The following is a 24,607-nucleotide window of genomic DNA, read 5'->3' as shown; positions in this document are numbered from 1 at the left end:
GGAGCCCTTATCCACAGATTTCTTCCACAGAAAGGCCTTAAATCATCGGTCTTCATGATAAACTACAGAGAGATGATTTATCACAAGGCAAGTCAGATTCCTCACCTGACCAGGTAACCTTATACCAGCAGGTAATTCTCAGCTGACAGCAATGTATCACCACTACTCTTTCTATTTATCACAGTCAGTCTGAAAGTGTATGTAATGGTAAGCAGGTGAGAAACTTCAAACATGGTTGTCTTGACTTGCAACTACAACATAACAGGTTTCCATGGAACTTTCCAGTGTTTTTTGAGATACCCACTTGGTTAGTTTGCTTTTCCCATTACCTGTAAGTCTCGTGTCCAGCTATTGTCTGGTCAGGTGCGTCAACAAACTGCAGACGCAGGATATCCGCAGGTACAGTTCATGTGGGCCCCACATGGCCAGCTAGTCTTTGTTGGTAAGGTGCACAGAGCCATAATAAGACGGACAAAGAATGTCCAGAGATATGAATGAGAATATCAAAGAAATATAAACGAAAACACCAGCAAGAATGCAGCATTTGTTTAAAACAATTCTAAAGGTAAGATGGAACGGAGAAATGAAACAAAAAGCAAACATCTCCACGAGAATTCATTTTAACTGTCTGCGTGATATTCCTACCACGAAATTGGCAGACTATGAACTAGAACTCTGCCCTCAGAAGAGATAAGCCACCTCTGACATCCCCCCAATAGAGACAATAGAAACCAATTCGAACACACCTTATCGACTGTTTCCGCCTTCCTACACAGTGTTTCCTGTCTACCCCTTCATTACAACAAATATCTTCTTTCCTTTCTTTGATTCAGGGGTTGTATTTGTTGTCAGGGTTGTATCTCCTGCAGGTAGGGTTACCTTACCTGTGTTTACGTCTTTGCGCATGGCAGTATTACTTAAGTATTGTTATTCTTCAAGAGGATGATTTCTACAAGCAGGCACTTGACTAGAATGGACAGGTTAATTGCTCCTCTTACAGGTCACTCCTGAACATCCTAGGTTATGCCTGACTGCACACTTTTGTATACATATGGCTTTATCTCTTAAAAACAGAACAGATTCTGTAAAAGTGTGCAGACTGAAAACAACACTGTAGGCTTACAAGCACATCCATCTTATGCTATGGTTTTGTGTTGCTGACCAGGGTGACAGTCTAATCTGCACTAAGTGACAAGTTTGAGGGAGGTTGAAGTCCATGCCTTTGTCAAGGTTAATCAAATATAAACACCTGGGCTACAAGGTATGCACGCAGGTAAAGCCCAAGGCCTTTTAAGAAACAGTAAACCCAATCCATGTCACCTAGTCCACAACTTCTTCAATGGAGGCAGAAGTTCGCTTGGTTGGAAGAAAAAAGGCCCTTTAAGTGTATCATATAACTGACAGTAACAAGACAAACTGCCTATGACCCCAGGTCAGACCAATCAATGTGTTCTTTTAATAGGATATCCATCAAACTGGAAGAGTTCCAGAAATCTTTATATCAAGTTACTGCAATCCAATGACAAAGGCAATTCTGTCCATTTCACTGAACCCCTTTCTCTAACAACATCTTTCAAACTGATCTCATGTCGTTCAAAACTTTCTGGGATAACCGAGGCATCTATAATTTATAGAAAGTTGGGCCTTTTGTCTGCCTCCCTACCTGAGGTTTCTAGCCTCTGGGGACAGGGACTGTATCCTCTGATGTTTACATGCACATACCTGGAGCCCAGCCTGGGGCTGTGTGTCACAGGGGACCCCCAGTCTAGACTGGGACAGTTACTTGAAACACCTGACAGACTGTAGAACAGGTGCTTCCCAAAATTGTTACCTCAGTTTACTTGTGGTTTCAAAGACACCTATCTTCATGTTTTTATATCATATTCTGACTTAGCACAAGAAGTATTTCCAAGAACACAACATTAGTCAGGAATGCCAGTAAGGAACCCATGACCTCTACATTCAGTGTCTGAGAGCCCAGTCAACTGTCAATCAATGTCCTTTCTTGCTTCCATCCTGCCCTTGCAAAAAACAGCTAAAAATGATGAGAAGCAACCGTAACAAAAAAATTTCATTGCTTTCAATGTGAACTTTCCCGACAGTGGTGTAAGGTGGTGGGAAACCAACAGGCCCACAAACACAGATCTGCAAAACACCTTTGTTGGCAAACAATGGTAAACAAAACAGGAGGTAACGGGAGGTCACAACAATACAACATCACCGTTACCTGAGCTGGGATCATACAGGTGTATGGCTAATGTCAGACAGACCTCCATCTAAGGAGTACCGTGGGAGCATGGCACCTTTAGGCATGGGTCAGAACGTTTGAGGACAGTGCAAGGCTTTGCTGTACACTTAGCACAACTGGTGATGCCTGCCTAAAGCCAGAAAAGGCTGCTGGAGTTACCTTCTCCCTTGAAAGCTGTATCATCAGATCCATGCTAAAAATCAATACGACGTAACCTTGAAAGCAGTTTCACCACATAAAAGATGGGTGCTTGTACTGTTCTTGGCAACAACTACCCATGACTATGGCTGGAAGGAGGCATGCCTGCAATTGATCTGCATCCTTGGAAAAACACACTGGAGAACATCACACTTGGCCTCCTACCAACAACACCCAGAGATGTCGATATTACAAAGGCCACATACGACTAATGCTTTCTGGCATGTCACTCCTAATCAAACCCAGGAAAGTTTTCCCACATGAAGACATTGCGAAGGGATTTCATATGCAAATCTGACCAAATGTCCAGATAAACCAGCACCTGGCTCAAGTCTGGTGATTCTTAATAAGGATATGGAACATCTGTCTATCAGATTAGGGCAGGGCATAATTAGCTGTACAGAATATAAGCTCACTCGCTATATAAAATGTGCTGTATTTTCCAGCCTGTCTTTCAACAAAAATACTTATAGTAAGCCAGCTGTTTTAATCTCAACTGATGACATAACAGATGAACAAATTTCTCTAAAAATACATCCTGAAGTTTAAAACAGGCTGTTGTTTATACGGTAAATACTAGTAAGATGCAAATTATCATTACTCTAAGCTAATGGTTTATTTTTTCTTTACTGCTATCAAAAATCACCACTTAGAGAGGAGGTGTGAAGTAGATCTATTACTTTGCGTAATCATCTACAAACACAAAATTATGGAACAAAGAAGCTGGATTTTCAGGGGGATGGGAAAAAAACTTGATCTCCGCAAAGACAAACATCTTTCCTTTGTTCTTGGTGGTATTTGCTCTCCAGTTGATCAGTACCAGCCTGGCGCCCAGTCCTCCTGTACACACCCTGAGGTGTCAGAAAACAAGGGGAGGATGTTCACATCACATCACTTTTCTCCTGTCATGCTGTTGCTACCTATCCAGTTTCTCCCTTCCTCCCCCCGCAATTCTTACATTCCCAACCAACCAACCAATCCATGTGAGTGTGCTTGGATTTTCCAGCACAGAAGGATAAAGGCAACAAAACCAATGAAAAGGTCCCTAACCGAAAACTTAGTTTTGTAGCTGATGCAAGGCGAGAAAGCCAGCATGACCAGATTATGCACAACAATTAGCTCCAAGCCCCGCCTTTGATTACCCCCATACCACTGCAAATTCTGTGGTGTTTGCTTTGTGAAAAGGTACAGTCTCTATTTGCTAGGAAGAATCTGACCCTCTGATGCACACCTGCAGTTGTCTGACATTGTCTGAGAGAGGATAGGAAAATTCATAGCTGCAAGAGTAGACAGAACACAATTTTACCAACAAGTGAAACACAATTAGCTTAGAAAACATAAAGCAGATAATCACAGTGTAACCTCAGGAGAGAGTTAATATGAAGACCCCTGCCTTTCATGTTATTGCAAACATATCTTTATTAATGTTGGGATCATTAACAAATGGGTACAGCAATAACAAATACAGGTTAGCTGCTGGGTAACATTGTTACAATGTATCTTTACCAGCAAGCCTATACCATCAGTTCCATTGTAACAAGCTCTGATTTGGTCATGACAAATTCTCTCTGCTAAACGTAATATAATTTTTCTGTGAAAATGAAATAAGGGGTCCACCAAAGGCCACACAGTTTGTTCATTTTGCAGTGTTGGATCAGGCTGGTTCGTATTTCACTCAATTGTTTGCCAACCCTGTGCCCACTTCAGTCCCATTAGCACAATCCAGTCTTCCACATGGTGTCCTAAACTCTCACATCTCCTATTACACTTCTTCCTTCAAGCTATTGACAGCAATAAAAAGATGTATACCATGTCTTAGACCAGACTTTGGCATTCTTTGAAGCTTTGCCTGCCTTTGAGAAATTTAAAAAAAAATCATACTTTTTTAAAGTTCTGCCAGCACCACTCTTGTCTGATGATGCTTGTAAATTTATCAAACATATTCACATTATAACGTTACATATGTAGCAGGCACTACATCAGATGGAGTAGTAACCAGTCATTAATGAAATATGATTTATGACAAAGTAAAATAAACATGTACATGCGAGTTGAAGACATCCAGTTAAATCTAAAAGGTTGCTACCTGTGGAGACATTGCATGTCTGGGGGAGCCATGGTTCAGATTACGAATACTTACCGCTTCAGCGAAAAAACTTTGAAGTTTGGGGAGGAAAAGGCATTATTCCCGTCGGGAAGAATTATGGAGAAATGGCCCAGCTGTTGTACTTTTGATAAAGGCTCGCAGCGGTAAAGTAACGAAAGCCATCTGTGTGTGTATGCCTGGAGAGGTCTGGGCATTTTGGAGCTTGAGCATTGGTAAATAATTGGTATAGCTAACACTGCCTGCCTCAACCCCCACCCTTCTGTCTGAAAACTGTTGCCCAGACAGAAACTCTAAACATAAGTGGGCAAACCCTCCTAGAAACACGACACAGTGTCCCTCGTTCTCGTTAGATCAAGATAAAAGTCACAGCTGTTACGGGCAGGAATTCTAGCGCCACAACGGTCCCCGAAAAAAATATTGATAACAAAGATGGGGGAGGGCAAAAATCAACACGTTCGTACGGCACGACTTGTAGCACCAAAACTCACCCTAGAGAAGTCCTGTCGTCTGTACAGGAAGGACAGCAACCCTACACTGACTTGTTGGTGGGTAAGGGAAGCTATACTACAGCACAGACAGGAAATACTCCAGATAAGGGAGTGGGATGGCGGTCGGCATGAATCACAGCCGCTCACAGACGCGCGCTGCTTGCCTGCTCACTCAGCTGGCTTCAAGTAGCGGTTCCACCGAGAACACATCCAAACCCACACCACAAACTCACCTTAAAATGTTGGCAGCCTTAATCTTCTACTCTATGTAGTTGTCTGCTACGAAACTAGGTGCATTCCAGTGCCAAGAGGCCTCTGTTTCTTCAATTTTTCTTCGAAGAGGACGTCCTTGTTTCCCCTGCCTCTCAGCGGCCTCCCGAATGCCAGGCTTGCAGTGCGTGGGGATCGGCTTGCGGCTGTTCTGTCCTACATACTTCCTCCCTCCCCCGACTGAACGCTTATTTTGTCAATTTCCAACAATGCGATCAGAAAATGCGAAGTGTTGTATTTCAGAGTGAACAAATGTAATGAGCTTTTGCATGCGTTGCTGCATGTATATGCGTAATTGAAATGTTTGAAAGAAGCCAAGGAGCTTATTGATAGTCTTTTCCTGAGGGTATTCCACAAAACGTAGCAGCGGACCAGGGTCACACTCATGATTGGCATGTGTAAACTTCAAAGTCAACATTTGTCAGGCCGTCCACCAATCGGCGAGTAGAAGGTACAGAAACTGTCCAATCACAGCCAACTATCACAAGAAAGATCCCCCAAGACGCGCCAGAAATGGTTCACAGGCCCCCAAACCTAAACAGTACACAAGCAGTAGAGTAAACAAATCGCTCGTGGATAAATAGGGCGCTAAATTGGGCCCACATTCCGATGTGATGAAGCGCCTAGATCTGTTGATCCCGAGACCTCCAGTTACCTGGGGACGGGCTTGTCTGTTACCTTTGTTTGACTCTACTCTTCATTGTAAAGTAAACTTCCAAACTGACCTCAGGTTGCTGCCCCCAAGTTTTGGCACCATGTGATGTCAGCCTGGGTTTCTGGGTTCCATTCTCATTTTATCCCGAGCAAGGACCTGTTCTGATCTTACAGCGCGCAAAGATATTGTCTTTTCCCGCAACTTCTTTTTATCTAGTATTATCATAGAGTCTGCTTATCCCTGTGCTTGTATTAGAGAAAGATCACATTCTTGTTGTCGAGTGCTGTTCAATGGCGTTTACATCATGAACACAATACGTTATTACATTATTTTTACCACTATACGGTATACCAGTTATTTTTTCCTTGCCTTACGTTGTGTAATATGTGATGGAATTGCAGCTCATTTGGCATATAGGGGAACATGGACAACAACTGTTACTCTTCGAATGAAGACTCATCTGTGTTGGTAGTGTTACTCTTGCACTTGCAGTTGTAAAAAAAAAAAAAAAAACATAACTTTACATGTGAAGTTAGTACTTTGGTCGCTTGAGGAACAAAGATCAACAAAGCGTATAAAGGTCATGTAACACAAATGGATCCGGATACTGAAGCAGACTGTTATATGTCTATTTGGACTTGTCACCATTAAAAGTTAATTTCCACTAACGAGCCTTGTCAACAAGAGTGAAAACTTTATGCGGGGAACAGACAGACGTATACACGCTGTAGGTATGATTAGTTCCGAGAGAGGGCGCTTCCACAACCGTAACAGTTGCTCGTGTCTCGGTCTTTAAATACGGCACAGCAAGCTTTCATCATGAAAGCTCCTTGGTTAGAGTATTAATGGCTTTTCCTTCCATATTTTTGCAAGTGAAAGACAGTGAGAAGATACTGTCCTTGATTTACAAAAGAGCAACTTTTGACTGAGAGGAACGAGAATCCTCTATTTCCTGGTCATCTTAATAAATCTCTGTTGACTCTTTCTGACAGATGCCTGTCCCGAGGGGTGAGTAGAGCCACCGGAGATCCAGGCATCCGCTGTTGGTGGGCCGAGTCACGTCCTGTGTGAGACAGGAGAACCCTCCTCATTACAGCCTCATCTTACAGGAACAACACCATCCATAAGCACCTCTCATCACGGCTGATATATCCGTCCTGGGACACACATGGAGGCGGGGCGAGGAATGCACACGTTGTTCTAATAAATCTTACGCATATCTATCGACAAGGTGCCTCACTAGAGAATGACTGCAAATTGTATTTCCAGCCAAAAATCAAACGTTACTTTCCACTCAGAAGCATCGCATATGACAGAATTTCTATAACACAAACATTTAATTTGACAAGTGTAATCCTTCAGTATTTGATATTGTATCTCATAAACCTCCACTGCATATGAATTTCTTCAAATTCAGAAATTAAGAAACATGGTTTGTACTCTAGAGACCTGGGACTTATTGTGTGCCCCTTATCTGCGAAACCCAGAAGAAGTGACGAGGAGATCGTTTGACAGTAAAATTGAATCGTTCTGACACTGTGACAGGGGCACGATGGTTAGGAAATGCTAACCATATTCACATTCAAGTCATTCAATATAATTATTAAAGTGATATGTAGTAGGCATTAATGATTCTAGACAGCATGTTCCCATATCTGCCATTTAGACACGTTACGTGATCGGCATTGGTGCCACGGGTAACAATGAATTTAAAGAGAGATAACAGTTATGTATGTTCTTCATTCCTGGTGTTCGCTGACGTCATTTCCGAAAAGTCATCCAAAGGTCAGAGATGAAGCACCCTGTGTCAGCAACCTCTCTCCTATCTTGTACCTAACCGTGTCAAGCTGACGCAGACATCCGGCCATTCTAGACAGATAAGAATGTAAATGGGACACACTCTTCTTCTTCGTTTCTGTTTCTGCCACGTTGTTGCTATACCGGCCGTTTTTATTATGTTAGGCTGGGGAGACACACATGTATTCTCCAAGCAGAGGATTTGTCGCGGAGATAGTAGTCGTTGGAATTTTTACTGGATCTCTTCAGTAAAAATCCCGACGACTACTATTTCCGCGACCACACCTCTGCTTGGGGAATAACATACACGTACATTGTCTTTTCCGTTTGAACAATCTTCAATATCCTTCGATGAAGATTAGACATCCAGGTAATAAGATATATCAAACAAGACGTCACTGACGAAATAGAGTTCATGCTATCTAAAACGTCTAGATCTGACCGTTTCCAAAATCATATCCATTTGCTTGACTAACTGTTTTTTGCCAATAGTCAATATCGATTTAGAAAGAGTGGAAAGCTTCAGTTGAGCACGAGACCGTGGTTTTGTGTACCGATACCCGAATGAAAAACGTCATCGCATTACACCAAAATGAGCTAGTTTCAGATTTAGGCCACTGGGTCGATGCCGAAGAAGCAATAGCAGATAGCAATACTGTAGGGCGTTCCGGGTCTGGAGAAGTACTGGGCAACAGCCCTCTTGTTAGGGTAAAACGCCCAGGAGCCGGTGCTGTGCAATTACTAGAGTAGAGTAGAGTGGCTCATACAGTCTGTATTAGACATATCTTATTGATGGCTCATACTAGACATATGTTATAGAATACCACACGAAATCTTAAGTCCTTTTGGTTAAGTTATGCGCCGGACCTTGGTCTTAACTTGGCCAGACTATGGTTATTTTACCATCCTTACAAATACAGGCATGACAAGGATACTGCGTGCTATTCACACGGTGTACGACACCTTGCGGCAATGAAACGAAGTGCACGTTGTATTTACCTCCTGCATGGTTCCCCATTTGCTACTTGTTGGCTTCACGCCAGAACCTTGGCCTTCGTGAAAACGATAAATTCTTGTCTGTGCCATTTGAAGGAGTCTGTTTACATTCTTACGCGGCATGAACACCCGTAACTTCCATCAAGCGGTGCCCTTCCGTGTACACGAGTCCCTGGTGCCCGATAACGGGGACAAAACAACCAAAGGCAGGCTGGAATAACTTTTAAAGTATTATGAATATTGAAGGAATGCCGAGGGAAGAACAAAATGCTAATCAATGCACAGACAGAGAGATAACAGGTCTGAGCAATGACATATAACGTTATTTTTATGTAACAATCATGCTAATGTCAGTTACCTCCCACCACCCCCAAAAAACAATCGTATCGGATACATTTTATTGCTGGGAGAATGATGATAATACAATTCCAATCAGTGACCGTGTGGTATTCACAGACGGGCCGGTGATATATGGGCACAGTGGTATTTAGTTATCCCCCAGTGATGTACTGACGAATAACCAAAGTCAAAGGGACTGCTATACATCAGGCCTAGGTCAAGGTCAAAGTTGGCATTACAGGGAGCGCCAGTAGTGTTCGGAAAATGTTGGCAGCTCCTTGTGTGCTCTATGCAGATTACAACTGCTAACATTATATGGAAAATACATGTAGAAACTCGAACTTCTGCAATCTAAGACAATGAAATTACAAGTCGTGGAATAGATTTTTGTCCCAAACTTCAGAAGAGGACCCCCGGCAGATATAGCTGTCCAACCAAAACAGTCCCGCCGACAAGAGGAAGGATTTTTACACCCAATGTAACCCGAGCGTACATGCGACGACGCCAGATCGGCCTGGAAAATTCGTAACGATCTTGTCGCGGCCCTGTATCTGTTGGTAGGACGCCGTCCGAGTCGTATTCGGAACAGATAATTTGACCCAAATTCTGCCGTAAAACCATCCCCGTAGTATTAAGACTACTGGTAACGAAAGACCTCCATGATTTGACAGACGTAGAAAATCATCCGGTTCACGTTATCCAGTCCCACTTGTGTCCGGCGGTGAGATGGGGACCAGATGAACCCACAGTCGAGTTGGGGGAGGAATGTGGAACCCAGACTGGCCAGGCCTGACGAGAGCCAAATTTGGACAATAGTGTATCTCTTCTTACTTCGGAGCTCTTAAAATACAGGTAAGTGCTTAAGATAAGCTCAAACTAACGCCATATAACGTCGATGATACGAAGTACCAGATTGAGACATTTAGCAAGTTAGGACCCAGTTAGCTGTAACGCGGTTTACTCAATGCTTCTCTGACAAAACTAAAATACCGCGTATAACGCAAGCGTGACCAAGTTGGTTGTTTACCTCATAATTCTGCGCATATCTTTATCTAAATATGCAAATGCTGTTTATCTAGAACCATCTTGCATTGTATAAATTCTGTCACTTCATCCTTTTTTTAGTTAAGTTATACGACATCTTCTTGAGTTTCAGAACCTCAAAAGCTTTACCTTGCAGTCTGACACATCCATGTTTCAACGACACACCGTTGTTGGGTTCATATTGAGATAATCATGGATGGTATCATGATAGATATTACCGGTTATAAACGTATATTCTCCTGAGCTCGATCCGAGGAAAAACACTCCGTCAACAGCTAGACAAACGAGGGCAATCCGATGCTATTTACGTCATCAATAGATACACGTACAAAGATAGTGTTGCTTTTCCTGAACTGGGGGAGGGGGAGGGGCGGGCTGTGGAGGCACAGGTCCAAGTTGTTGTGATCACACGTACTCAGACTTCTGTTTATTTACTGTCCATCTGGACCTGGCGTGTTATATATCTGAGCTTCAGTAGGGACGTCCCTGGCAATCATGGACTCCCATTTTCATGTTTACTGTTACTAATAAAAGAAGGATCTTGGGGTGACAAATCCAATCAAACGAGATACTAGGTACCACAAAGCTAATACAAATACTAGTACAATATCCACATGTGTGTCTCTCTTTGCATCTACCACAAGAAAAGTTACTCATAAAATAATCGTTCATTCAATAAAACTCCGACCATTGTGTTTGCTTCTGCCCTGCCAGAAAGAATAACATGTATTCAGTGAATGAGTTAAAAACTAGGTTGGACAAATTCTGGGAGAGAGAGAAGTACAACAAGTATGAGTGAAGACTACAGGCAGATGCCTTCATCCCGAAAATGGAATCCAGGGCGAACCTCCACCACCTCCTGTACCAGGACCTATGGGGAGAAGTCGACAGTGTCATCGTCCAGGACTTGCGGACAGTGGGCTGGCCTTGGGACGACGTCCGGAATATGAGATCAGTAAGTCAGTTGTTTGAAGATGAAGGAAGCGCGCCATGGGATAATCACATTACTTCGACTGGCGCCCATAATAATCTGATAGACAGACTAGATGGCTGCACCCCTCCTCAAATAAGGGCAGTTAAATCCTTACTGTCAGAAGTCAAATTATCCACGTGGAAAAAAGTCACAGGACATCTGTGAGACGACAGGTGTATTATAAAGCACGGCACGTACTTGTGGCTGTTATATCCCCAGCTGGTGCTTGGACTTGTGTCTCATTTACCAGTGCGCTGTCAGAGTAAAGAAACGTTGGCCCATTCAGCAGCACCTGACTGTAAGAAAAACGTTCAGGAAAAGTGGTTGCGGGCTCAAAATAGAGTAGAGTGGAGTAGAGTAGAGTGAATCAGGTACAGGTCAGGAAGGAGCTTTTCAACGAATGAATTTTCATAATGTTGCACAGCTTAGACTTTGCTGATGGACGGAAGTATTTCAATTCTGATGTTGTGGATTAAAGTCAAAGGCGTCTTCTTCACGGGTTGTACCTGTCAGAGATGTGTTGTTCTCTCAATACAGTACATCCGATTCTACAAAGGGTATGCAAATATTCCTAAGAAGCGACTGGAGGATAAGGAAATAAAACGCCTCTGCTTGTACACCCGACCAGACGGGTTCCCAGACTCGTCTACCACGGCTCATTCCACAAACCCGAGATTCCAGCGGCGCCATGGGGATAATTTGGGTGGAAAAGGGACGATATGGACATTTGCTTTAGTGGACAAGTGTGTTGTTTGTGTGCGCAATCGAACCCGTCGGGCCCATCTTGGGACGATTATTCATGCCGAGAGGGCCGAAATCTGTCAACATTATCCCCGGCGGGGGGTAAACAGCGCATTCCCCGCCACTGCACGATCTTCTCTAGCTAGGAGTAGGAGAGAACAATCAATTAGCAGCAAACCACATGAGATACTAGTATAGGCTGCGGTGACCCTGCCAACTACCTTTTCTCAGTCGAGGTCTCAAGTTCAAGCCTGGTACTACACCCTGACTCTTACTGATCCTTACCGTCCATCTGAAAGCGCCAGGGGCGCGCCCGGAACGTCTCCTTCCTCCGAGGCGTAGGCGTGGCAGGGCGATGTTTGAATAAGCCGTCAACTCTGACCAAGGTAAGTTCGAGACTTACGATTTTGTCAGACAGACTTCCCACGTACTCACTCCGCCTGGAGGAATCTGAAGGCGTGCTGGGTCGCCAGGGAGTCGTTTCAGATGACTTTTTCCTCAGTGGAGGAAGAGTGCAGAACCGATTTGGTGCGCGCTGATGCGACACACATGTTCTACAAAAATAGATGGTCCTTCCCTGGTTCACAGTGAGCAGAGAGGGAGGATCACGGAAACGGGTCAACTGCCCCTGAAAGGTCCACCTACTCCACGGATGGTGTTTGAGAATGAGACGCTGACTAGAACCTTTGTGTGTCGTCCACTGGCAGTGAGGTGCCCTTGATCTAGACCGGGCCTCGTCCTTGATCGAGAGACCAGGGGGTAAGTCAGGAGTCGTGATATATGATCACAGTTCGCGAGTACTGTACCACAGATAGCCTGAGCACGGTAGCATATTGAACTAGAGTTCAACGAACCCATCTCTTCGCCAAATAATCATGCCTTTATTCAAGACTTTAAGGTCTTATTCATGTATTACTAAATCATGCCTTTATTTAAGACTTTAAGGTCTTATTCATCTATTACTAAATAGTACCTACCCCCAAACCCCACAAATGCTACCAAAACAAGACCTGATTGTACAAGATGACCTGATAGCACCCCTGGTCAATCAGAATTTCAAGCTTTTCAGTGTCCAGCTCAGGGCTTGTCAGTGTTTCCTCCAGCAAAAACATCTGTCAAACAGATGTGTCCATAGATATAGGTCAAGTGAGATACATGTATATACAAAACAGTTTATTTCTGTTAATTGGCCACTGATTACAATTAAATGCATCTTTCCATGTAGATTATTATTTTAAGTACTCATTCTATCTACATACCAAAAAATCCTGATGATCCGTCAACACGTTCTCGAGTTATTCTCGTTCAAAGTTTGAAAGGAAATCGGTGCCTGCAGTTCCCAAAAAGCCGCTAGGGGGTCCAAACTCACAGCACTTACTCTCTGCCCCAAGGGCTATCTACCACTCAAAAATCATGACCACAGCATATCCAAAACACGAAGTGTCAAAAATAAAAGTTTTGCTGCAGTACCTTAGGCAGTCACTAGGGGGCCCATTATCGAACTTGACCTTCGTTTTCTTGACCCCCACCCACCTACCAAATATCATCAGGATCCATTCAAGGGTTCTCGAGTTATCTTGCTTACAGACAAACGCACTTACATACAAATCCCGCTACAGCGCCGTAGGTAAGAGCCAGGTAAACCATTTTCGCACTTGACCTTCCTCTCCAAAACCGCTACACACCTACCAAGTTTCTTGAAAATCGCCCAGCTAGATTTTGACTTATGCTGCCCAAAACAAACTGCAAAAAACATACCAAGCTCGCTGCAGTACCGTAGGAAAACGCCAGGTAAACCGTTTTCGAACTTGGCATTCCTTTCGACAACCGCTACACACCTACCAAAAATCACAAAGTTCCATCTACAATTTCTCGAGTTATATGCTGTTGACCTACATACAGACCCAAGTCGACAAAAACATACTCTATCGCCATTGGCGAAGAGAACCAGGGGCCAAGTTACTACGTGAGAGTGACGTGAGTTAGTATAGGGCAGGTAGCGAAGAGATTGCCAGAATCTCCGAGGAATCACGGGGCGGTGGAAACGTTGTTGGAAAGTGGGCGGTAACGCTATATGATCCTATATATCATAACGCTTGTGCAACCATCCAAGATAATGGGAAATGCTCCTGTCTCGCTGACTCACTCAAGCTCTTGGAAAGGCCTTTCACTTGAGACCCTGCTTCCTGTTTTTCGGTAAGGAATACTTCCCAACCGGCGTTGTAGATTTTACCTAAAGTGCTCCGTAGATGTGGGCTGGGTTGGGCGTTGCTGTTGGTTATTGATATACAGACACGTACACGCTTGTAAATGTAAGCAATGATGTCTTGTGTAGTTTTGTAGATATCAGAATGTCCTTGCTCTACTCAGCCTTGGTCTACTCTACTGCTTGCGTCCTTGTTACTACCGTTGTTCGACATATTTACTCTGTATACTTACATAATATTGAGGCAGACAACAGTCGTTAGATGTTAGACGTGGATAAAAAGGTCTCCGATGTTTATTGGTGTATCTGTAGAGACGGGGAGATGCCGTCGTAGTGTTTTGACTCAAACAGCGGTCTTTGGCCTGAGAGAACTAATGTCGTGTTTTGTCGTGTTTTGCGCCCACGTGACAAATGCCTGGCCAAATACCGCGTTTCCTCCGCACACTGTGTGCCGCACCTGCCAGGTCATTACCGCCTGAGTTCTGCGTGTTGTTTCCCCCACATGGTCGGCCTTGTACAGGCTCGTTAGCAGGAAACGAAAGATCACAAACATTCTAAGAAATTTGACTTGATCTGCTTGGAGATTAGGGAAGACAAGGGAAGGAGGAGGAGGACAAAGGTATGGGTGTAGCCTGGTGGTACCTGGAGACAGTTGATTTTGCTGATGTGTGTTTTGTCATCGAAAGTTCCATTGTTATTTGTTTCGTCTGTCTAGCGTTTTGATCTTTATGACTAGTCGACCTCTTTTCTTTTCGAGACATAACAGTCGTGGCATGAGGAATGTTGCTCCCAATGCAGCGTAGGTGACTGGAGGAGGCCACACGTAGATTCAAAGTATATCGAGACTCGTCTCAATATACTTACCGTTTATACAGAAACGTAAAATAGCATGATCTTATCATCTAGGCTTTGATTGTGTTTTCGAAATAGAGCTAATGGTATTGTAATCCTCATCTCTTGAAGTGTACCCTAAACCTACAAAACTCATTTCTAGACCGCTAGATCTATTTGATTCGTCTGGGGATGCCTGCCAACCATTATTGCTGGAAGCCTGCCAACCAAAGTGCAGGAAACTCGCACGTCTGCTGACGTCACGGCACGCACCAGGAGTACTAGTAGCCGGACAGATGCGGCCCCTTTGAAAGTTGTGTTTGTACTTGGCCGTGTTACAGTTCCCCCGTAAGTGCCTCTGTCGATGTTGGCAACACATCAGCCGAAAATGTCAGGGGGAAGTTATGCAAATACACGGAAGAGCCGTAACTGATACAGCTGTTAGAAGTATCTGTATCCAAAACCAAGTCCTCTACATACCACTTGTAAGTTGCGGGCTCACTATAGGGCAAGCCTACAGCTGACAGTGTCGGTAGAACATCTCCAAACACTTCGTTAGTGGGGCGTTGATGTTTACCTCTGTCGTCTGTTTTGTAAGCCTGGAGAAGGAACATCCAAGTGAACACCGTCTACACTTCGACAGTGTCAGCAACAAATGCCTTGTCTTGTTTCACGTCTACGTCTGAAAGGCAAAGATGTGCGCTTGTTGCTTTGAGCTTTGACAATGTCTTGTAAAAAGTTGTATACTAGTATGTGGATGTCTACGCAATGTCGACGGAAGTATTTGACAATGTCGCCATCTGGATCGCCCACATTTTGAGCGTCGAAAAGTCGCCCTAATTCTGTTAGAACAAGGTTGATATTTTGTTCGATACGATGACAACAAATAGACCTGAGACCTTGACGGTGGTCTCGTACCCAGGGTCATCCGGTCTTGTTATCATTGGGGCTGAGTTCCCGCCTTGGCGTTCTCGTCCGTCGGATATTCATACCTTAGAGGAAGAATGGGGTCATCTTCGCGATTGACATTTCTCTTTTGGACTAAAACCTCCTGACGAGTGATTTGGACCACGTACAGTGTCGCGTTTGTTTGGGGAAAGTCACGTTTGGTCATAGACTTCGTCTTGGGTAGCGCTTTGGGAAGGTCAATTGCGAAATTGGATGAACCCCAAATACATTACTTATATGTTCAACCTTTAATACGCATAGTGTCCCATTTCGCCCAAACAGGCTACCAACACCAACCTGTCACCCTTTGAGCATACACAGAATGAGGAATCGCGGTACAGTAGTACGCCTAATATGTTACAAGGGGAATAACATCGATCCTAAGTGGTGTGGTTGACTTATGGTTTTGACAGACTATTTGCGTCAGGGGCATTTCTTGGGTATGTATGGGAATTCTGGACACATTTTCCCACGTTACTAAAGGCTATTACACATTAATCATTGGCGGTCTGCGGCTGGTATGGTCTGTCCAAGGCTACTTCTTTCATTGTATTGTAGTTCTTTATTTTCCAAATGCATAATCTTCAAGCAGATCCTACGGTGACAGCTTATGCTACTATATTATGATACCGTAGGATCTGCTTTGAGATAACGTATACAAAAAAATGTAGAAATATAATACAATGGAAGAAGATTTGTAAAGTGAAAGAAGATTTATGTAAGGCCACAGAATGACAGATGTAAGGGGCATATACTAGTTGTCTTGTTGAGCTACCTCCGCTCCACTGTCCACGGTGAGAATCTTGTCAGCACCTTGTTCACTCCGAGGAAATTGGTGTCAAGTGCACCTGGCCTTATGTGTCCACTCGCTGGCCTTGGTTTTCGGAAGCATGGTATCGGGGCGGACATGGCAAGATAGTGACAGCCTATGTAATGTCTGCTTCCATTCGTATGATATAGATTTTTTCACCGAGATGGAAATGAACGGGTGCATAACATTCGCTCTGAGCATAATCTCGGCCTTGGAGATTACAAAGCGACCGGTAAGGCCTACGCACAACAACATAGTGTGTTCGTTTAGATCTCAACTAACTATGGGAGTGCACCTTTATCTAAACAACACCATGGTGCACAGCAAACACTGCCTCGCTGGTTCTCATTTTGAGTTAACCTGGAATCCAGACACTGCCGCAGCGCTGCTCTACAAGGCTTCCTGATATCAATGGTCACGGTCATACTAGTATTTAATCCATTGGTTCTGTTGGTCTTACAATCATCGCGTGACGGATTAGAGGCTAAATACGGAGAATTGTCTGCTCCCTCGCTGTTTAGGGTGTTTCTTTATCAACTTTATGAGCGTTGTGTATAACGGTACAGCGTGTACGTGTCTGTAAATTGATGTTACAAGTTACCCTTGAAAAAAATATCACCAAAACACCCATTGTACTAGTAGTACGTTGCCTTTGTTAAATCTCGTTATGACCGATGTTTCGTCCAATGTTTCGGATTGGCGCACACATTGCCAAGTCTGGCCACGTTGCCCGGTGAACTGTGGGTCTGTGTTTACGTAAGGGAGTTATGGTCTCGCCCACTTTGACCTTACTTTAAATATTAGTACATGCATCACGTACATGCCTGAAGGCATAGCCTCGTAAAGTTGGTAGGGGCAGCACGAAGCGATCGAATACATCTGTGTATCATTTTAGACTGAAAAAAAAGAACAAGTTGGAATGTAATATTCAACATTGAGTTTAGATTGTATAGTAGAAAGAGGAAGTAACACGTTATGCCCACTTTCATTAGTTTCAAACTAAGAAGAAAAGGCAATAACATACAGTATGGTATTTCCTGTTTAAAGCGTGTATTATTTCCTTTTTTCAAACGTGTTGTTTCCTCTTTCAAACGGGAAATTGTAGTGAAATTTTGATACAAAACGCCGCTCCGTTGACTTGGCCATCGGGGACAGTTGTCCTGGCCGTAGTCCTGTTTCCCGCTGCTTGATCCTTCACACCCCAGTCTATAGATGGTCCATATAGTGCTAATAACTCCCTAATCTACTAGTTCGTTGTTCTGTGATAATTCCCGCCTACAAAGGCCCCTCATTAGTCCGAGAGGAAGTTGTTTACACCTTTATTCACACGGATTGAGCACCCAGCCGAGTCGGTCAGCTGGGACGTGTCTTCCCGGGGTTCGGAGTTCACATTCCGGGCATTTCCTGTTCCCTGCCCTCCTGGAGACGTGGTCAAGAAGACGACATTCGAGATATCCTCGGGCCATGTCGGTACGTGTGGTCAAAGTATTTTGCTTACCGCTAGCTGCGCAAGTTGTTTGTGTGACATACTTACAAGTTACGGTGGTGAGACTACACTGATCGTCAGATGGTACTAAGGTTACCTCCCTCAGTCCTTTGCGCGCAATCCTTGGTCACTGCCTGGTCACTTGGTCAGACTCAGAACAAGGACTTGAAGGAGGTTATATTGGTCAGAGCAAGGCACTCTTTGGTCAGAGGACTTCTTTACTTGTAGGGCTTGTCTTGATCTTCATGAGAAGGTTGGTGTATATACTTGTTGGGCGATAGGAATCTAGGAATGCAGGTAGGAAACAAGAAAGTTTGTCGCTACTGATAACGGCTTCTCGGACTGAAGAAGCCTTGTGTTGTCTCAGAGAAAGTGTAAACACAACAAACGTTGTCACTACTACAATTCCTGTCGGTGACCAAGATAATGGACCAAGATAATGGTCAGTCAGCATATCCTGACCCAATTCACTTGAATTCAGATAACTATTTCGGAATGTCGATCCCATCGGCGGACTCTTACTTGTTGTAGCTTGATGTGCTCTGATGTAACTTGATGAGGACTGGGTTTAAAAAAAAAAACGATAAGAAATGTCATGGCTGCCCCCCAGTGCACACGCACTCTTCATGCATTCCCCTGTATGTATACCGATCCGTCCCTAAGCTAGCTGGCTATCTCTGCCGGGTTTATCAGTACTCCGGTTTCTGGACATCAGTGGAGGAGAGGGTTTACGAGACTTTATTTGGCAGGGGCCCGTGATCTGGCCCAGTTGGAAAGGCCCGGGGCCAGCTGCCGGCGTCACTTCTCTGGGGATTAAAATTTGGGCCTCCTCCTACTGAGGATCCTGAGAGGTTGGAACTCCCAGGGCACATCTTGGACCTACAGGGACTCCAGTTGTGTGAGTACGGGAGAAAATAGAGCAGGGGTACTTTACTTGTGCTTTGCTGCCCTAGTCTGGACAGGATTTTTGCCTTCTGCGAACCCATGTATACACAACGGGCCTAAAGGGGACGGGTGCATACTTGTAAGACATCGTGTGTACAAACTTTTTACGTATATAACGACGTGAAAAGGACAATTTTAATTTTGGTGTAAATCTATGAGTCGCAATCACGTTCAAGCTTAAAACATAGCGGTTATTTAGTTATCCACATGTAACGTACGGAGGATCACGTAACGTTATTTGGGAGTTGGCGTAGAACGAGGACAGGTCCATTTGCATGTATTTGTCGGAGGTATTTGTCTACCAACGTTGTCACTATTCTAAGAGGGTAATAGTGGGCTGGATGTCTGGCCATGGAACATCAACGATGACCAGATATGGAGTAAACTCAGTCGCTGATTACATTTATTGGTACCAGCCTGTAGACAGAGGATTTACGCAGCTGTATATATTTTTGGGAGACCGAACGTCAGACTGACGACCACCATGTGGGGTCGTCCCAAACAGATGTGCCACATGGGGGTGTGAATTGTCATATTGTTGTTTTCAGAGCCAACATAAATGTGTCATCAGAGACAATATTTGTCCGTGAGTTCATATGTAGAGAGGCGGTGCTGGACAAGAAAAGGCAGCAATAACTGTTTGTCGTGTCGCCATGGACAGTTCCTGTATCGATCCAATAGAGCAGTTTCACAGACCATCAACCACGATTTCAGATGGAAATCACAGCCAGTTCCGGCAAATACGCGGGATAATGGCCACTCGTTTAGGTTTATGGACCGAAGTGGGAGAAGACAAAAGAGTTTGTTGTCAGTATTGTGGTTTGAAATGGAGGGTAATTTGGCAATTTTACATGTGACTGGTGACAATAATCGCACGATAATGACAGTCCTGCAGCGCGAATGCTTGACCCCGGTCGAACAAACACAGTGACAGTTGAGAACTTTCCAAGCGACCACCCTGTTGCACCCTTATTTATATTGAATACTTCGAATGTCAAATTTACGAAACCAACGACCGTTCCAACCACTCAAGTCCTTTCATCAGATGTTTATACAATTAGTATACCTTGTGGTGCAAATAGATCATCAGTGTACATATATCTATCTGTGTTATACCTATTTTAACCTTCTTGGTGTTCAGCAGTATGGATGCCTTCAGTTACTAATAGTAATAGTAAGTATACAGCTTATGCCAGGACGGTCTATACCAATACACTGACCAGACTGTGCTGATCAGATGAAGACAGAATGAATCCCTGACAGAGATATATTTTTTTCCAACCCATCCGTCAATTTTACCCCGCCCCGACAAGAAAATACACCACGATCTTGGCATGATTTATGAGGCTATGTATTTTGATAAATGGTTTGTTACTTTATATAGAGTACATGTATACAAGGAACCCGTTTTCTTCTCCGATTGAATAGGACAACAAATAGGTTGAAACATGTCATTGGGAGACGACGAAAACCCTGATCTCTACCGGAACTCATCTGTCAACATTTTCTTGTGGCTCTACAACTAAAAGGTCGAACCTCCGAATTCTATAAATACAAATTGACATCAGTGTTGACACCTAAACTTAGAGTTTAGAAACGAAGTATCTGTGTCAAACCAAAGAGCTTTCATGAACGTAACAAAAAAGTGCGGGAAAGCGAATGGTAAGCAAAATGGCTGCATGATTAATTACCGGGTGGGCGATGGTTTAGTCGGGATGCGGGCTGTCCGGATCCTCCCGGCTGATAACACAGTCCGCTGACTCCCAAAATTCGCCTTCTCCTCTGGAATCTGCACATGAATGTGCCGCTTTTGTGTCCGCACAAAATTCAATTGACCGCCGAAAATTTAGCTGAAAGCGCAACGCGACCTCTGTGTAGAATCAAGTCAGATGTAGGTCAGGGACAATAGACATCGGGGTCGGGGGCCAGGGGAGAATGTTCTCTACTGTAAGGAGCGTGCGTATGTGTGTGTTTGCTGTATAAACCTGTGTAGATGTATTCTATCACCGACGTTGATGCCCGTCGCGGAAGGTGGATGACAAGGTTTTGACAAGGTTAAATGAGTCTATCAATTTCTTGCTTTCCTGGTGTAACATTTGGTCTTAGTGGTAGGACTTGGGCATTTATCTATACGTCAGTATGACGCGTCTATGCTATAACACTCTCACAAATAGCCAAGGACCAGGGTTCAGTGTACAGTTTGATGTGATCTTTATTACTACGACCGATGGTATACAGTTTAAGCAAGAGAACGGAGGTAATGATAAAGACTGGCTTAATACAAATAATACAAGATAAGATACCTGGACAGATGCGGGTGGATGATATTAACTAACCGGTTACGTAACTACGGCGGCGGAAGATGCGGTTGACCTTGTCCCTGAGTCTGCTTCTAGTCTAACTAGCGCGTACCGCGTCTTATATTACATCAATTGGAGGCGGAGCTTACGCGAGCGCTGCGGGGCGTGGCCTAGTTGACGTCAGGGCGCGCCCATGATCACGTGCTCTCACCACGTGACCCCTGGGCCGCCCAACGTAATAACAGACTTGCTACACCGGTTGACGACCGACAGCATATGAACAAATGTATAAATAGTATACTATCTTACTTGTATGTGAACAACAAGGATGTAAATGAAAATGTGTGAGTTTGTTCGTGTCATAAACCTCTTCCGTTTATTCATATTTTTGGATCTGTCCTGCACAGGTGACAGACAGACGTCCATCTGATCCAGACACTGTTGCTATGGACAACCCAGCCATGGAAATGGAACAAAGTAAAAACAAACTGTGGACCAAACGTGATCCCTCTCCAGCCAAGGGCTCGGTGAAACACCAAAACAAGCCGGGGGAAGATTCCGGAAAGCCAAACGGAAAGACAGCAGCCAATGGTAAAACTCCGAAGAAAAACGGATCGACAGCTCCGGTCAACGGAACTCGCGGTAATCTTTCAGACGAGCGATCGGAACGAAATGGACCAAAACCGGGGAAAGGTGATGAAGAACCGGAGATGTCCCCACAGAAGATGCAGCTCCGGACAACTGTACCGCAAAGTATGACACCGAAAGACTTGCAGTCAGGGCCACACTCCCCCAGACCCAGGGGAAGCTCCAGGCAGAAGTCCCCCGCCGCCACAGCGCGGAAGGGGTGCGAATGTTGCAGGTTGTACTTCTTCCTGACGATATTCCAGTTATTAGTTGGAGCCGGAATCATCGTCTTGTGTGTCTTCATCAGTGGCATCTTCAGTGACGACAGGTCACGTGATGTACCCTACTGGTCTGGTATCCCGGTGAGTCTGTAATATGCTTTTATTATGATTGTAAAATAAAATAAAAGAAGTTCTGTCTTCTTTATATAAAAAGTAATATAAAAGGACACGGCGCCCAGAAATGTGTATGACATAATATGAGTGTAGAGAACAAATGCTGGAATGGACCCCGCACTAATTTTGTCCTATTTTCTCTTGCAGCTTGTAATAGCAGCGCTTGTCGGCATGTACTCCTGCATCTTCAGTCGAAACAAGTTCGAAAGCGCCTGGCATTTTGGAGTCAGGGTAAGTATACTAACGGATATTATTCCACGTTCCAACAACAATCTCCAGGCGAACGATACTGTATCATTCCTGACGTGTCCCATTCCAAGTACATCCTAGCACCCGGGTGTCAAAGAGAATGGCACACCCCGGTTTGGAAGATCTGTCCCCATTGATAACCGTAGCGATGTATCAAACAAACGAGAAGTATTTCTGTTCCCGGATCGTGTTCGTCACGAATTCCTGACGTTTATTTCGGACAGCCCGAGTAGATTCCCGCCATATTTGACGACGATTACTGTCTTGCGGCGACGACGGCACCTGTTGTTCAAGTGATCTAAGAAGCGTCTGATTTGCTTGAAGCAATCTGACCCATCAGCCATGCGGAGAAGTCCGCTTCAATAAAGCATGCAGCACAAGTATCCTAACCAAAGCATTTCGCCGAACCATCAAAAGAAGTTCCCAGATTCCGGAGGCACATACACAGATTCAAGTTGAAAATGATACTGAAAAATGTCGCAAGTTAGTTAGTTATAATGTGATATACATAACGTCCTTGATATACATCATCTACTTTGTTTTGAATCGCTTGGTAACTGTCTGTTGATACTTAACCACATAAAGCAACCGCCGAGCTGAATTAATACTGCTATGGTCTCCACAGTGGGTATGTGCCTTTGCAAGTTTGCAAAACAGACGTAAGCTCAGTTTATGATAAGAAGTCATGAAACTTAAACATGTCAATACTGTAAAGCATCAGAGAGTGTCTGACTGGTTGTTCTTCATTCCACAGATCTTCTTCTGGATGCTGACGTTCTTCTGCTGCATCGCCTGTGTGGTGGCGGCGACGTTTGCCGGACTGCACGGCACCAGTATCGTGGACTACGTAGAATGCCTGTCGCTCGACTCGTCCTGTCAGTGCACCAAATCGTTCGACTCCTCGGCGCGCGTCTTTATGTACATCGACATGACCGACTGTAACCTGGTCTTCGAGAAGCTGAAGGTCCTGCTCTTCATCAGCTGCGGTGTCAACGCGTTCGGAGCCTTAGTGTGTTTCCTCATCCTGATCATGATGTGGAAGAGGAACTACCAACGGTTCTATACGGGCCTGGGCTACACATATGCTACCTACGCATAATGAGTAGTACTATCGACAATGATACAGAGCAGCGTTTACTTTTCAGAAATCAGGGAACAGTGTCTACCTTGCATAGACATCATTTGGTGCCAGTTAGAGGTAACGAAATTAGTCACAAGATCATGTTGGATTAAGAAATATTGATGACTCAAGCAAGTCCAATTGTGTGTACATACGAGGGTGAGTCAGAAAGTAATGCAAGTGGTTTCATAACAGACTCGTTTTTTGATCGAATGAGTTGAAATTTGGCACAAAGGTTAAGACATATCTCCTCTTGAGATTGAGATATCTAAATATGTTGCTCAATATTTTATGAGTGACTGAGCCCCTTTCAAGTTGACCACACCCTTGGTATCCCGTCAGAAGAAAAGTTAGGTCCAATTAACGTACAATTAAGGATTTCCCTATACCAATTTTTGCTATTGTAGGAGACTAAGCCTGCACATGAAATAAGCTGCAGTTTTCTATAAGCCACATGCTTAATTTCAACTCTGAAATCCGAGCAGTTTTTCTTTTTTCGTTGCTGGTGTAGAGTGAGGTATACGTGGTCTTCAGGGTCATGAGATCTGTGGTGTTATGATTAAAACTTTATGTAGCCTTCTTTACAATAAACAAAGAAAAATGAAACTTAGCACACTTTTTGGCCTTTAAACATTTTATAATTGTGTAAAGTTTCGTTTTTTTTTGGTTAATGGAAAAGTAGTCTTTTAACCAACAACTGACGAATTCGTGTATAAATCCAACAGCTCTATAACACAACTTACTGCATCCTAGCAGCTGTAAATAAAGAACCATTACGAGTTTAGAGATGAAAATTGGCACGCAACCTATAGAGACATTTGTTATCATACATG

At 44.0% G+C, this 24,607-nt stretch overlaps 1 protein-coding gene across 9 annotated transcripts; it reads left to right on the top strand.

Annotated features, from left to right (window-relative positions):
* Positions 1 to 9,517: 9,517 nt before the first annotated feature.
* Positions 9,518 to 23,928, top strand: LOC118415995 (sarcospan-like). Of its 9 annotated transcripts, none has more exons than XM_035821014.1 (4): positions 9,518 to 9,950; positions 21,791 to 22,372; positions 22,553 to 22,636; positions 23,409 to 23,928. In XM_035821014.1, exons 2-4 carry the CDS (start codon positions 21,830 to 21,832, stop codon positions 23,751 to 23,753), a joined length of 972 nt encoding a protein of 323 aa, XP_035676907.1. In that variant the 5' UTR covers positions 9,518 to 9,950; positions 21,791 to 21,829; the 3' UTR covers positions 23,754 to 23,928. The 9 variants fall into 9 exon arrangements, with proteins under 9 accessions (XP_035676907.1, XP_035676904.1, XP_035676909.1 ...); XM_035821011.1 differs by lacking the exon at positions 9,518 to 9,950 and adding an exon at positions 10,910 to 11,097; XM_035821016.1 differs by lacking the exon at positions 9,518 to 9,950 and adding an exon at positions 11,561 to 12,242.
* Positions 23,929 to 24,607: the final 679 nt, after the last annotated feature.

The sequence above is a fragment of the Branchiostoma floridae genome, chromosome 5 (assembly GCF_000003815.2).
Source record: "Branchiostoma floridae strain S238N-H82 chromosome 5, Bfl_VNyyK, whole genome shotgun sequence".
NCBI classification, from domain to species: Eukaryota; Metazoa; Chordata; class Leptocardii; order Amphioxiformes; family Branchiostomatidae; genus Branchiostoma; species Branchiostoma floridae.
This window is presented reverse-complemented; position numbering and strand designations above follow the sequence as displayed.